The sequence below is a fragment of the Microplitis mediator genome, chromosome 11 (genome assembly GCF_029852145.1).
Source record: "Microplitis mediator isolate UGA2020A chromosome 11, iyMicMedi2.1, whole genome shotgun sequence".
NCBI lineage: Eukaryota > Metazoa > Arthropoda > Insecta > Hymenoptera > Braconidae > Microplitis > Microplitis mediator.
In genome coordinates this window covers 13,076,393-13,092,847 of record NC_079979.1, presented here as the reverse complement: position 1 = coordinate 13,092,847, position 16,455 = coordinate 13,076,393, and the positions used below count along the sequence as shown (strand labels likewise).

Here is a 16,455-nt window from a genome sequence, read left to right as displayed (position 1 = left end):
ACTACAAGACAATGAAATAACGAACCAAGTATAATTATATTCTTTTACATATGCATTATTATTTTTAAAAAAAAGTGTGTTTATGTAAGTTTTTTTTATTATAGTTATTCTTTCATTGATTCTTCTGTGGGACCCGCATTTTGATGTTGGTTGTATTCATTGCCCTTTCTTTATATCTATTATTTCTTATCTTTCTTTTATATCTAGTTCACGGCGCACATATTCTTCAAGTAAGTTTTTACGGACAGCCTCGAAAGCAATTTTACACGCCAAATCAGACCAGCATTCAATAAATTTAGTACCAGCGCATGATTTAACAACTTCGACTAATTTATTGCGATCATTACAGTCAAATTCAACGCTAATTTTATCTTGTAAAATTTCAAACATGTTTTCTAAAGCTTCTCTGTATGCTCTTATGATAATAGTTGGACGCATTCTTCGTTCTAAAAATGCGTCAGCTCTTGCCAAACTTTCTCCAGCAAGAACAGTTACTGATGTTGTTCCATCTCCAACTTCTTCATCTTGGGTTCTAGTGATTTCAATCATTGATTTACCAGCCGAATGTTGAACAGTAATTTCACGTAAAATAACATTCTCATCATTGGTCATCACTATTTTACCAGTTGGATCCATTAACATTTTCAACATTACTTGTGGTCCAAGACAACTTCTAATGACATCAGCATCGACCTAAAAAAAAAACAATTATTAAGTTGTTCATCATAAATAAGTAATTTTTTACTCATAATTAAATAAATTCAAGTTTTTAAGATTCTATATTTAATTTTTTCTTTTTTCAGCAAATCAATTACAAAAAAAGAACAAAATGCACAAATCGAAAATTTAAATAACCATAGGTGCAATTTTTTCAAATATTAATTTTTTACAATTCTGTTTTGAAAAAAACACAAAAATTTTTAGACGCCGGCTAATTCCAGTATCATACCTATTAAACACATTGTACGATTTGGATTGTTGAAATTTTTTTAAAAACATCATTGAATTTTACCTGTAATGAAGTCTGATATTTTTAATGCAAACAAAAAAAGAGATTAAATTGAATTGAATCAATCTTCTATAATCGAAAAAATATATACAATCCAACATACGTAGAACTATAAAGTAAGAGACCGAGCACCCGATCAGAGAACTACACGGAAAAAAAAAACTTTAAAACTTGCTATTTGAAATTATAACACGGAACCCGGTTGTCAATATGGGGAATTTTAACATTCAAATAGTAAATTTTATAATACGTGTCGTCTATTTTCTAAGTATCAGTTACGATTTTTAAAGTTCAAATAGTAATTTATCTTACATAGACAATAAATTTTCATACTTATCCTGTAATTATTTACGTTTTGATCATAAATAAAAAAATTACTATTTAGAATGATGGTATTTACGGATCACTTTATCATTATATTACTTGTCATTCTCAATTTATTTACTTCATTTTTTTCCATGTAAGTCTTTTACTTTACTTATCCAAAACTACATATTCAGGGGGACCACAATTCGGGAACGACGGGGAATTATCAGGGAATTCAATTCAACTGGGTTATATCATGGAAATGTCAGGGAATTTTAAGAAGTATCTATTTTTCAATAATACGCTAATCACAAAAGCTAAAAGATATTGAAAAAATTTTAAATCTATACGTGATTTTCAACAGGCTGTAACTCGGAAGAAAATGGTTATACAACAAAAATAAAGAAGGCAAATTGTAGCTTCAAGTGCCTAGTTTTCTGATCTGGTCTTGAAATTTTTTTATTGCGCACGGTCCCGGAATAATTCTAAGAAAACCATCGAAAAAAAAGTTTCCCAAATTTTTTTTCAACTTAGAAACGGTCCATAGGCGTAAGTGAATTTTTTTCGATAATTGTGATTGATTATTTATTGTTCTGGAATCGTGCATAATAAAAATTTCAAGATTTTTTTTCTAACTGCTTCATTTTTTCGCTATTGAAATTAATTTATACTGATTTTTTTTTCAAATTGTATGACAATCGCATTTACGTCGCGCTACTTTTTGAACATTTTTTACAGAAACAAAAATCTGGGCGTCGGTTGACCCTGCGGGCCAGCCCCAAAACTTCCCGCTGTTTTCGAGCTCAAGGAGCTTGAAAACATCACTGTGAATATATTTTCGAGCTCTTCGAGCTCGAAAATGGTATTACATGGAGTCGTTTTTTTATGAGCTTCTCGGGCTCTAACAAGTTACGTTTTATGCTAGAGTTTGAAAAGTTAAGAATCGAAAATCATTAATGAAGAAGTGGCTTTTAAATTATGTTCTCTGAAATAAATGTGTTGAGGCAGAAATCAATGTCAGTGATCAAAATCAAGATTTGAATGAGTTTTGACTTAGGTCAGAGCAATAATATATGGAATATCCGAGAAAAAAATTGAAGACTGGGTTTTTCAATTTTTTGCTGACAATATGTTTAAAACTAAGGAACAAGTTATATGACATTATCTGATGATCGGAAGAGACTATAAAGAGGAAGAGTTGGTATGATTTCGGACACATTTCAGCACACTATATTTTGATTTATCTGGAAACAATAACATAAAATGTTATTTTTTTAACTTTTCAGCGCTGATATCTATTGAATTAATCAACCGATTTTGACGTTTGAGATGGCAATCGGTGCGTTTTCTTGAATTCTAGAGCTGATTAAATTTTGAAATTGATCGGATGAGTCACTTCAAAGATAATCGAAAAAAACCATTTTTTATCATTTCTTTCGCCATCGATATCTCTCGAACAAATTAACCGATTGAGATGGTTGAGGTGGCATTTGACGCGGCTTATAAAGTTCTAGAGCTGACTAGATTTTGAAGTCGATCGTTCGAGTCGTTTCTGAGAAATCACTAAAAAACTAAAAAAAAAAATTTTTTTTTTCGTCATTCGCCAATATTTTCGAGTCTGCTTGATCAAATGATCTGAAATTTTCAGGAAAGTTGAGGGCAAACAAGCTCTTTCGGTTGCCACCTCAACCATCTAAATGGATTCATTAGTTAAAACGTTACAAAAAGTTTACACACACACACACACACACACACACACACACACACACACACACACACACACACACACACACACACACACACACACACACACACACACACACACACACACACACACACACACACACACACACACACACACACACACACACACACACACACACACACATACATACATACATACATACATACATACATACATACATACATACATACATACTAGAGTGTCCGTTATTTCCCAAGTTGTTATTTTTTTTGCTGTCGCCCCCTGAACTTTTAGTTTTTTCCCTAAAAAAAATTATCCAACCTAAATAAGCTTTTAATTTTCAAATTAAACCGTGCCGAAATCATGTTACATTTTCCGTTTAAATAACATGGAATTTTTTAACTTTTTACATTAAATTTTTTACCTCTGAAGCAAATAAAACTATAAATAGGATCAAGATAAGTTTTGATAGGAAATTTTCCGCTCTACAAAAAAGGTCTCTTTGATTTTTTCGATAAAATCATTCCTTTAAAAGTTATTCGTGGTTAAAGTTATATTCATAGTTTTTATCATAGTTCTTCAAGTTTTGCTGAAATTTTCTGTGGTACAATTATTAAACTCATCTGTAAATGTTTCAAAAATTTTCTTATACAAGCTCAATAGTTACAATATATATTTTTTCTTTTTTTAATCACTTTTTTTTGTTAAACAGCGTTTTGTAGCGTTAGGAGAAGTATCTCTGTATTCACGTACAACTTGCACTAAATACTGTTTTTGTTCTTTTTTAGTAATCAAAATGTTGATGTAGTCATGAATCAATTGAACCGCTCTTTCAGCCACATCGTTAATAACTTGCAGATTATTAACGATGCTCACACCTTCCACGTAATCATTATTGGTAGACCATGTTTCAACATTAAACTCTAAAAAATTTTTATTTATGGTGAATCGACCAAAAAACTTACTCGAATTAGAATTAATAAAAAAGTCAATATCTTTTTTTTTTATAAATTGATAATTTTACTGTCTAAATTGACTATGTTGATTCCCCTAAACGCTACATAGAAAATTCAGACAGTGAAATGATCAAAAAAAAAAAAGATATTGACTTTTTTTATTAATTCTAATTCGAGTAAGTTTTTTGATCGATTCAACACAAATAAAAATTTTTTAGAGTTTAATGTTGAGACATGGTCTACCAATAATGATTACTTGGAAGGTGTGAACATCGTTAATAATCTGCAAGTTATTAACGATGTGGCTGAACGAGCGGTTCAATTGATTCAAGACTACATCAATATTTTGACTACTAAAGTAGAACAAAAACAGTATTTAGTGCAAGTTGTACGTGCAAGCTTGTATAAGAAAATTTTTGAAACATTTACAGATGAGTTTAATAATTGTACCACAGAAAATTTCAGCAAAACTTGAAGAACTATGATAAAAACTATGAATATAACTTTAACCACGAATAACTTTTAAAGGAATGATTTTATCGAAAAAATCAAAGAGACCTTTTTTGTAGAGCGGAAAATTTCCTATCAAAACTTATCTTGATCCTATTTATAGTTTTATTTGCTTCAGAGGTAAAAAATTTAATGTAAAAAGTTAAAAAATTCCATGTTATTTAAATGGAAAATGTAACATGATTTCGGCACGGTTTAATTTGAAAATTAAAAGCTTATTTAGGTTGGATAATTTTTTTTAGGGAAAAAACTAAAAGTTCAGGGGGCGACAGCAAAAAAAATAACAACTTGGGAAATAACGGACACCCTAATACATACATACACTCGGACATCATTCTGAAAATAGTCAGAATAGCATCCTAGGACCACAAAACGTCGACATCTGATGAAAACTCGACTTTCGAAAATCGGGGTGAAAACAATAACTTCCCAATTTTTCGAAAATCGTCGATTTTCTTAGCGGGAAGTTAAAAATTTATCTGATTTTTTCAGTCAAAAAACAAAGAAAGTAAAAATTTTTCTAGCTTTGAGATGAAATTCCCTGACTTTTCCAGTATATTTATCATTCCCTGACATTTCCAGGTTTTCCAGAAATGTTGTCACTCTGATCAAATATACAGGGTGATCCAGAATTAGTTTTACACCGGTGAAATTCAGATTGAGGAGATAATTCTGAGCAGAAAGTTCCTGAACAATATTTTTTAATTTTGAATATTGTAGGAGTTATTAAATATTCAAAGTGGCCAATCAGAAATGAGCTTTAGAAATAGAAAAAAATATAAAAGAATAAATAATAAGTTTTGCAGTGTTGCAAGTAGCCAAGTTCACATCTGATTTTTTTTTTATAGGACTTAATTCTAATGTAAATAGTCATTAATTTTGAAACATTGGAATTGACAAATAGCATATGTAATTATCCAGACGAAATTCGAGACTAAAACCAAGACAGCAACCACGACTTAATCCAAGACTAAAATCAAAACATTATTTTAGACAAAAAATTAGAAAAAAAAAACGTGAAATTGAAATAGAAACCATATTTAAGACTTAAATCAAGACAAAATCCTGGACAAAACTCAAGACTCAAACCAAGACGAATCTCGAGACTAAAACCAAGGCAATATTTTAGACAGAAAATTCAAGAGAAACGGTAAATTGAAATCGAAACTAAATTCAAGACTTAAATTAAGACGGAACCCTAGACAAATCCTAGGCAAAAATCAAGACAAAATTCAAGTCTTAAACCGAGACACAATTCGAGACTGCCCTCGTAGCAATTTAGTAAAAGCCTTGTGCCAGCATGGATCAATTTTAGAAAGATTTTAGATCAAGAATTGTACAAGAATTTGTCCAGATTCTTGATCAAGATTATTGGTCAAGACTTGAGCGAGACTGTGGTCAGAATTTGAAATTTCCGAAATTTTTCAAGTGCTACAAAATTCTGGAAATCAATTTTTCTAGGCATTACTACAAACTCAATGCGTAATTGTAAAATAATAACATTTTTAAACTTGTTGACTAGAATATAAATGAAAACCACTGCAATACTATACTTTTTACATTCAAGTGGAAGAGAGGGAAATAGGTGCGCGCTCGTCGTCTTTTGCGTTTTTCGTGCAAGACTCTGGGTCAAGAATCTGGAGAAATTCTGGTCACAGACTGGCCCAGGTCTGGATAAAGAATTTTGATCAAGTGTCTGGGTCAAGAATTGTTCAATTTTTTACAAAGCGCTTCTCCAAATATCTCGCCAAAGAATCTTGCCCAATTGCATTGCTACTAGAGTGAAACCAAGACAAAATTCTAGACTAAAATTTTTTATGGATGGTTATATGAGCTAGTTGCCAATTCGAATGTTTCAAAATAAATGACGATTTCTATTTGAATTAAATTCTATGCCTAACTTACACACTAATAGTATATTACACATCGAGGGAAGTAAAGTAAGAAATGTCTCAGATCATGTAATTGTTGGCCGAGGCGAAGCCGAGGTCAACAAACATGTGATCTGAGGCGTTCTTATTTACTTCCCGAGGAGTGTATGCTATTTTTCTCCTCGACGGAGGCGGAAAGCGGCAACTTCGTTTTGCATAGCGGGACGAAAGTTGACGCTTTCCGCCCGTCAAGGAGAAAAAAATATTGTGTAAAATCAACACAGTTTGTGTGTTAAACCGGTTGACACAAAATTGGTGTTGAATTTTCGACACAAACTTTGTGTAACCCCTTTTTAACACAAAGATTATGTTGAAATATCGCCACAAGAGGGCGCAAAGAATCCACAGTAACACACAAAATGGGTTAATAAATAGTGTGTAACACATTTTTTATGTTAAAAAATAAAGTGACACAAACTTTGTGTTAGTTGAACACACTACAATTTTTAACACAAACCGTTTTCGACACAAATACACAATATTTTTTACTGTGTATTATTTATTCTTTTATATTTTTTTCTATTTCTAAAGCTCGTTTCTTATTGGCCACTTTGACTATTTAATAACTCCCATAATATTCGAAATTAAGAAACGTTGTTCAGGAACTTTATGCTCAGAATTATCCCCTTAATCTAAACCTCATCGGTGTAAAAATAATTTTGGATCACCCTGTACATGATCGATAATTCTACCTGGGGGTGCATATCATTGAATTTATTCTATTATAAATAATTTATGGCATTATTCCCATAAAAGGTCATACATGATTCCCGCACGAAAGTATTTCATTTTAGAAACTTCCCCGATAAAAAACGTTTGGATCCAACCAGATATGTCTGGATCTTTTTGTATCTGTGTGTATCCAAATAGATCCAAATATTTGATCTTGCTAGATATAAACATACATAATTATATCTGCTCAGATCTAATCATATATAAGCAGATATAGAGATGTATTATGATTGATATCCAAGTAGATATACACATATCCAAGCATATATAAGTATATCTGCTCAGATCCAACTATATATAAGCAGATATAAAAATTGATATCCATGCAGATATGCTTACATTTAAGCATGTACAAGTATATATAGTTATATCTGCTCAGATCCAACTATATATAAGCAGATATAGAGATTTATATACAAGCAGATATACTTATATCCAAGCATATATAAGTACATATAGTTATATCTGCTTAGACCCATCTGTATGTATGTGGGTATATAGATGCAAAAATAATTCATATCCAAGCAGATATACGTATATCCAAGAATTTATATCCAATATTGTGTGTCAGATCCAGTAATATTAAAACTGGTGTATTTATTTATTTAATTTTTTTTTTAATTCTTTATTTATTTTATTTAATAAACAAACAAAAATCAAACATTTTCTCCTTTTTATTTCTTACTGATTTTGATATATATGTTATTTAAATCATATACTTGATATTGTAATGAATAAATAAAATAAATCAGTTTGATCATTATTTCTAAAGTATTCATCTATTTTTTTTACTCAAATATCAATTGACTTTTGATATATGTTATACATATAGGTTCATCAAAAGCATTAAGAGGTAATAGCAATAAGATCCAAGATGTGAGTAGATATTGTTTTTAGAAAGGTCTAAAGTATAATATATTTATACATGCATTCATTAGAATGTAGTGAAACTTCTTTAGATATACGTGCTTAAATCTATGTAGATTTTTTTAAAGATCGACATTTACGCAGATCTGCTTGGATACGCTTTTATATTCGTGGATATAGTAAGATCTATTTGGATCTCTTTGGATATTTTAAGATCTGTTTGTATATACTTAGATATAGTGAGATCTCTTTGAATCGCGTCAAAATTTGGATCCAAGCATATCTGACTGTTTGGATCCAATCATAAATGCTTGGATCTAAACATTTTTTATCGGGTCGTTCTGATTTTCAACAAAAAAATTTATCGTACAATTTTTAAATGGCTTTTTTTACAAATATTTTTAGTACGGTCGGCACGTGGGAGTATCACCCCTGTGAGGTTAGGGACCGGCACATTTCCTTATAAGGAAAAAGCAATTAACTTTATAAAATGTTATTTAATGATTCTCACCTTGGCAGCTTGAATATTTTCTTTTTGGACTTTTTTACCAGAATCACGTTTTGTATTTTGGCCTGAAATTGTTAAAAAAGACGACATGATTTTAGGTTAATATATTAATTTACTAAAATATTCAGCGTGCAAACAAAAAAGTATCAAATATATATTTTATCGTTTACTTACTTAAAACCAATAAAGGCGCAGTTCCCGGACCCATCATTTTTGTTTATAATGGATTTCAACTGTTTTAACTATAAATTAGGAATTTATATGACAATAAATTTCAAGTTAGATAGATAAAGGTGGACAACAGTTAATAATGGACACAATCGTTGAACTAACTTTCACAGCAATCAGGACAAGCTTAGCAACAGAGGATCAAATCACTCAAAATCTACTGTATCAACTGGCGGTAACATTTGAAATTACCCGAGAAAAATATAATTAAAATTTATTATTATTTCCTAACCAAAAATAAGTACAAGTGTTGATATCTTTGTTATTTATTTACGACGTATATTATATTAAATAATAAATAATGTAAAAATAAATTTAATAATTACTAAGTTTTTTTTACGTATGAAATTTTTTTTTTAATTTTTGTTTCCGTTGAAAAATAAACTAGCCAGCTTGTAGGATTATTACATAAATATATCAAAATAGTTTATTTTGTGGTTAGATTTGGTATCTGTAATATTTATAAATGACTTGAACTATTTTTTAAAAATTTTTTTAAGTTAAGGGATGATCGCAGAGGGTGTTCCGGACCGGATTATCCCACGCAACTTCGTGAAGGTCACTGGGGGGCTGAAAAGAAGCCCCTGAAAGATTTCCAGCGGGGTATTTCGATTTGTACTATTTTTTAAAAATTTTTTTAAGCTAAGGGATGATCGCAGAGGGTGTTCCGGACCGGATTATCCCACGCAACTTCGTGAAGGTCACTGGGGGGCTGAAAAGAAGTCCCTGAAAGATTTCCAGCGGGGTATTTCGATTTGTACTATTTTTTAAAAATTTTTTTAAGTTAAGGGATGATTGCAGAGGGTGTTCCGGACCGGATTATCCCACGCAACTTCTTAACGGTCTCTGGGGGGGCTGAAAAGAAGCCCCTTAAAGATTTTCAGCGGAGTACATGAAGATAAGACTGAATTCAAATACATATTAAAATATATATTTTCCTGCGTTACAACTACCGATTATCAATTTGTACTTGTATACTTTCGAAGAATGACAAACTAAATATTAATCTTTAGTTGCTGTCTAATATTCATACCTATAAAATACCAAGAACTTGGTATTTTAATTAATTTAATTTAACTACAAAGTCAGAGCTACGAACGATGATTAATCATTTTTATAAAGATATTTATCTATCTATGGAAATCAGTATCGCACATAAAATCTTATCGTGGGAAAATAAACTTTAATACGATTAGTAAACTTCCTATACTCGTTTTCTATAGTTTAAAATTAATATTGAAGATAAGACTAAATTCAAATACCCTTACAGAGTATATTGTAATGCTCGATAATGATTGGTCAATAATTATTGGGATTGAATCACGTAAAGGTATCGAACGTTTATCAGACAGAGTGGACATTCAATTCTATTCTGACTGTCGACGCTATTGCATCTCGTCGACGGTTTGAACTTGTGAATAAAAGAAACGTTATAATAGTGAAATGAAACCTAGTGATTCAAATAATTGTCCAGTGACCCTCCACGATCTTATTAAAGCAGTCCTCGAAGGCTGCCCGGTTCATTCAACGTACGAAGAGTACATTCAACGTCTAACTAATTTTGACCCGGTAGTAACATCTGGATTGTGGAATGAGTTTTGTCAGATTTTAAAAAATTCTGACGAGTCAGTCGATGCTGTCTATAGAAAATCAGTTCATGAAATGTTTACAAGCCAATCAGAAATCGTCAAAAATGGCGTATTAAGTAAACAACAGACAGTTAAAAATGACGTTAAGAGAATCATTGAACAAAATTTGGGTGATTTTGAAAAATGTTACAACCAATTACGTATTGCATATCCACCTCAAGTGTCTCCAATAGCTGCAAATAGACGTCCACTGGGTCCAGTAGCTGCAAATCCACGTCCAGTAGCTCCGGTTACTTCATCATCAACACTGGACCTTCCAACGCCTTCAGGATGTTCCAGTGAGAATTTACCAGGATATGTGCCTGACAGTGAAAATAGAGACCGTCGACGACGCCGGTAGGATAGCAGGTTCTCGTGTACAATACACTAATAATAACTTAATTAATGTTTAATATTTAAACGTGCGGCGATTTTTGAATAATTTTATTACTTTTGATTCTTTAATCAACTAAATCATTTTTTTTTTAAATTAATATATCATGGTATTGAGAGCTCGTTTTGTATATATATATATATTATTTAATAAATTTTATTGATGAATTAATTATTATTTGACGACGCTGCTGACTATTGTGAATAATTAAATTTTTGAATAATTTATTGCTTTGAAAAATTTTGAAATTAAATAAAACGCATTTTGTCCGACCTAATTTATCAAAATGTCACAAGCTCCGTAAATATAATAGATAAATAATTGTAAATAATAACTTAATTGATATTTAATTTAATTACTTTTAATTCTTTGTAATCAACTAAATCATTTTTTTTTTAAATTAATATATCATGGTATTGAGAGCTCGTTTTGTATATATATATATAATTTCATAAATTTTATTGATGAATTAATTATTATTTAACGACGCTGCTGACTATTGTGAATAATTAAATTTTTGAATAATTTATTGCTTTGAAAAATTTTGAAATTAAATAAAACGCATTTTGTCCGACCTAATTTATCAAAATGTCACAAGCTCCGTAAATATAATAGATAAATAATTGTAAATAATAACTTAATTGATATTTAATTTAATTACTTTTAATTCTTTGTAATCAACTAAATCATTTTTTTTTTAAATTAATATATCATGGTATTGAGAGCTCGTTTTGTATATATATATATAATTTCATAAATTTTATTGATGAATTAATTATTATTTAACGACGCTGCTGACTATTGTGAATAATTAAATTTTTGAATAATTTATTGCTTTGAAAAATTTTGAAATTAAATAAAACGCATTTTGTCCGACCTAATTTATCAAAATGTCACAAGCTCCGTAAATATAATAGATAAATAATTGTAAATAATAACTTAATTGATATTTAATTTAATTACTTTTAATTCTTTGTAATCAACTAAATCATTTTTTTTTTAAATTAATATATCATGGTATTGAGAGCTCGTTTTGTATATATATATATATATCATTTCATAAATTTTATTGATGAATTAATTATTATTTGACGACGCTGCTGACTATTGTGAATAATTAAATTTTTGAATAATTTATTGCTTTGAAAAATTTTGAAATTAAATAAAACGCATTTTGTCCGACCTAATTTATCAAAATGTCACAAGCTCCGTAAATATAATAGATAAATAATTGTAAATAATAACTTAATTGATATTTAATTTAATTACTTTTAATTCTTTGTAATCAACTAAATCATTTTTTTTTTAAATTAATATATCATGGTATTGAGAGCTCGTTTTGTATATATATATATCATTTCATAAATTTTATTGATGAATTAATTATTATTTGACGACGCTGCTGACTATTGTGAATAATTAAATTTTTGAATAATTTATTGCTTTGAAAAATTTTGAAATTAAATAAAACGCATTTTGTCCGACCTAATTTATCAAAATGTCACAAGCTCCGTAAATATAATAGATAAATAATTGTAAATAATAACTTAATTGATATTTAATTTAATTACTTTTAATTCTTTGTAATCAACTAAATCATTTTTTTTTTAAATTAATATATCATGGTATTGAGAGCTCGTTTTGTATATATATATATCATTTCATAAATTTTATTGATGAATTAATTATTATTTAACGACGCTGCTGACTATTGTGAATAATTAAATTTTTGAATAATTTATTGCTTTGAAAAATTTTGAAATTAAATAAAACGCATTTTGTCCGACCTAATTTATCAAAATGTCACAAGCTCCGTAAATATAATAGATAAATAATTGTAAATAATAACTTAATTGATATTTAATTTAATTACTTTTAATTCTTTGTAATCAACTAAATCATTTTTTTTTTAAATTAATATATCATGGTATTGAGAGCTCGTTTTGTATATATATATATCATTTCATAAATTTTATTGATGAATTAATTATTATTTGACGACGCTGCTGACTATTGTGAATAATTAAATTTTTGAATAATTTATTGCTTTGAAAAATTTTGAAATTAAATAAAACGCATTTTGTCCGACCTAATTTATCAAAATGTCACAAGCTCCGTAAATATAATAGATAAATAATTGTAAATAATAACTTAATTGATATTTAATTTAATTACTTTTAATTCTTTGTAATCAACTAAATCATTTTTTTTTTAAATTAATATATCATGGTATTGAGAGCTCGTTTTGTATATATATATATCATTTCATAAATTTTATTGATGAATTAATTATTATTTAACGACGCTGCTGACTATTGTGAATAATTAAATTTTTGAATAATTTATTGCTTTGAAAAATTTTGAAATTAAATAAAACGCATTTTGTCCGACCTAATTTATCAAAATGTCACAAGCTCCGTAAATATAATAGATAAATAATTGTAAATAATAACTTAATTGATATTTAATTTAATTACTTTTAATTCTTTGTAATCAACTAAATCATTTTTTTTTTAAATTAATATATCATGGTATTGAGAGCTCGTTTTGTATATATATATATCATTTCATAAATTTTATTGATGAATTAATTATTATTTGACGACGCTGCTGACTATTGTGAATAATTAAATTTTTGAATAATTTATTGCTTTGAAAAATTTTGAAATTAAATAAAACGCATTTTGTCCGACCTAATTTATCAAAATGTCACAAGCTCCGTAAATATAATAGATAAATAATTGTAAATAATAACTTAATTGATATTTAATTTAATTACTTTTAATTCTTTGTAATCAACTAAATCATTTTTTTTTTAAATTAATATATCATGGTATTGAGAGCTCGTTTTGTATATATATATATCATTTCATAAATTTTATTGATGAATTAATTATTATTTAACGACGCTGCTGACTATTGTGAATAATTAAATTTTTGAATAATTTATTGCTTTGAAAAATTTTGAAATTAAATAAAACGCATTTTGTCCGACCTAATTTATCAAAATGTCACAAGCTCCGTAAATATAATAGATAAATAATTGTAAATAATAACTTAATTGATATTTAATTTAATTACTTTTAATTCTTTGTAATCAACTAAATCATTTTTTTTTTAAATTAATATATCATGGTATTGAGAGCTCGTTTTGTATATATATATATATATCATTTCATAAATTTTATTGATGAATTAATTATTATTTGACGACGCTGCTGACTATTGTGAATAATTAAATTTTTGAATAATTTATTGCTTTGAAAAATTTTGAAATTAAATAAAACGCATTTTGTCCGACCTAATTTATCAAAATGTCACAAGCTCCGTAAATATAATAGATAAATAATTGTAAATAATAACTTAATTGATATTTAATTTAATTACTTTTAATTCTTTGTAATCAACTAAATCATTTTTTTTTTAAATTAATATATCATGGTATTGAGAGCTCGTTTTGTATATATATATATCATTTCATAAATTTTATTGATGAATTAATTATTATTTGACGACGCTGCTGACTATTGTGAATAATTAAATTTTTGAATAATTTATTGCTTTGAAAAATTTTGAAATTAAATAAAACGCATTTTGTCCGACCTAATTTATCAAAATGTCACAAGCTCCGTAAATATAATAGATAAATAATTGTAAATAATAACTTAATTGATATTTAATTTAATTACTTTTAATTCTTTGTAATCAACTAAATCATTTTTTTTTTAAATTAATATATCATGGTATTGAGAGCTCGTTTTGTATATATATATATATATCATTTCATAAATTTTATTGATGAATTAATTATTATTTGACGACGCTGCTGACTATTGTGAATAATTAAATTTTTGAATAATTTATTGCTTTGAAAAATTTTGAAATTAAATAAAACGCATTTTGTCCGACCTAATTTATCAAAATGTCACAAGCTCCGTAAATATAATAGATAAATAATTGTAAATAATAACTTAATTGATATTTAATTTAATTACTTTTAATTCTTTGTAATCAACTAAATCATTTTTTTTTTAAATTAATATATCATGGTATTGAGAGCTCGTTTTGTATATATATATATCATTTCATAAATTTTATTGATGAATTAATTATTATTTGACGACGCTGCTGACTATTGTGAATAATTAAATTTTTGAATAATTTATTGCTTTGAAAAATTTTGAAATTAAATAAAACGCATTTTGTCCGACCTAATTTATCAAAATGTCACAAGCTCCGTAAATATAATAGATAAATAATTGTAAATAATAACTTAATTGATATTTAATTTAATTACTTTTAATTCTTTGTAATCAACTAAATCATTTTTTTTTTAAATTAATATATCATGGTATTGAGAGCTCGTTTTGTATATATATATATCATTTCATAAATTTTATTGATGAATTAATTATTATTTGACGACGCTGCTGACTATTGTGAATAATTAAATTTTTGAATAATTTATTGCTTTGAAAAATTTTGAAATTAAATAAAACGCATTTTGTCCGACCTAATTTATCAAAATGTCACAAGCTCCGTAAATATAATAGATAAATAATTGTAAATAATAACTTAATTGATATTTAATTTAATTACTTTTAATTCTTTGTAATCAACTAAATCATTTTTTTTTTAAATTAATATATCATGGTATTGAGAGCTCGTTTTGTATATATATATATCATTTCATAAATTTTATTGATGAATTAATTATTATTTAACGACGCTGCTGACTATTGTGAATAATTAAATTTTTGAATAATTTATTGCTTTGAAAAATTTTGAAATTAAATAAAACGCATTTTGTCCGACCTAATTTATCAAAATGTCACAAGCTCCGTAAATATAATAGATAAATAATTGTAAATAATAACTTAATTGATATTTAATTTAATTACTTTTAATTCTTTGTAATCAACTAAATCATTTTTTTTTTAAATTAATATATCATGGTATTGAGAGCTCGTTTTGTATATATATATATATCATTTCATAAATTTTATTGATGAATTAATTATTATTTAACGACGCTGCTGACTATTGTGAATAATTAAATTTTTGAATAATTTATTGCTTTGAAAAATTTTGAAATTAAATAAAACGCATTTTGTCCGACCTAATTTATCAAAATGTCACAAGCTCCGTAAATATAATAGATAAATAATTGTAAATAATAACTTAATTGATATTTAATTTAATTACTTTTAATTCTTTGTAATCAACTAAATCATTTTTTTTTTAAATTGATATATTATGGTATCGAGAGCTCGTTTTGTATATATATATATCATTTCATAAATTTTATTGATGAATTAATTATTATTTAACGACGCTGCTGACTATTGTGAATAATTAAATTTTTGAGTTATTTTTTGCTTTGAAAAATTTTGTAATTAAATAAAATTTTTTTTCATCTGAACAAATTTATCAAAATGTCACAAGCTTTATAAATATAACAGATAAATAATTTTAATTAATAACTTAATTAATATTTAATCTAATTGCTTTTAATTTTTTGTAATCAACTAAATCATTTTTTTTCAAATTAATATATCATGGTATCGAGAGCTCGTTTCACATAAATGTAATATTGAATAAATTTAATTGTGAATAACTCGTTGAATTTGTAATTTTTTGATCCAAAAATCTTACTTAGTATCAATTATATATCCACAAAT

The 16,455-nt window shown here is 27.1% G+C and overlaps 1 protein-coding gene across 1 annotated transcript; it reads right to left on the bottom strand.

Moving 5' to 3' along the window:
* Window positions 1-12: 12 nt before the first annotated feature.
* LOC130677556 (T-complex protein 1 subunit gamma-like) lies at window positions 13-8,856 on the bottom strand. The gene is made up of 3 exons (XM_057484350.1): window positions 8,699-8,856; window positions 8,528-8,589; window positions 13-693 (listed from the first exon to the last, which is right to left on the bottom strand). Exons 1-3 carry the CDS (start codon window positions 8,733-8,735, stop codon window positions 187-189), a joined length of 606 nt encoding a protein of 201 aa, XP_057340333.1. The 5' UTR covers window positions 8,736-8,856; the 3' UTR covers window positions 13-186.
* Between the last annotated feature and the right edge of the window lie 7,599 nt (window positions 8,857-16,455).

What these genes read in the sequence shown, in the direction of transcription:
- LOC130677556 (XM_057484350.1), bottom strand. Translation starts at nt 8,735, where the DNA reads ATGATGGGTCCGGGAACTGCGCCTTTATTGGTTTTAA. An exon ending in TGCGCCTTTATTGGTTTTAA is followed by an intron (nt 8,590 to 8,698) that starts GTAAGTAAACGA and finishes TAACAATTTCAG; the next exon opens with GCCAAAATACAAAACGTGAT. An exon ending in AAAATATTCAAGCTGCCAAG is followed by an intron (nt 694 to 8,527) that starts GTGAGAATCATT and finishes TTTTTTTTTTAG; the next exon opens with GTCGATGCTGATGTCATTAG.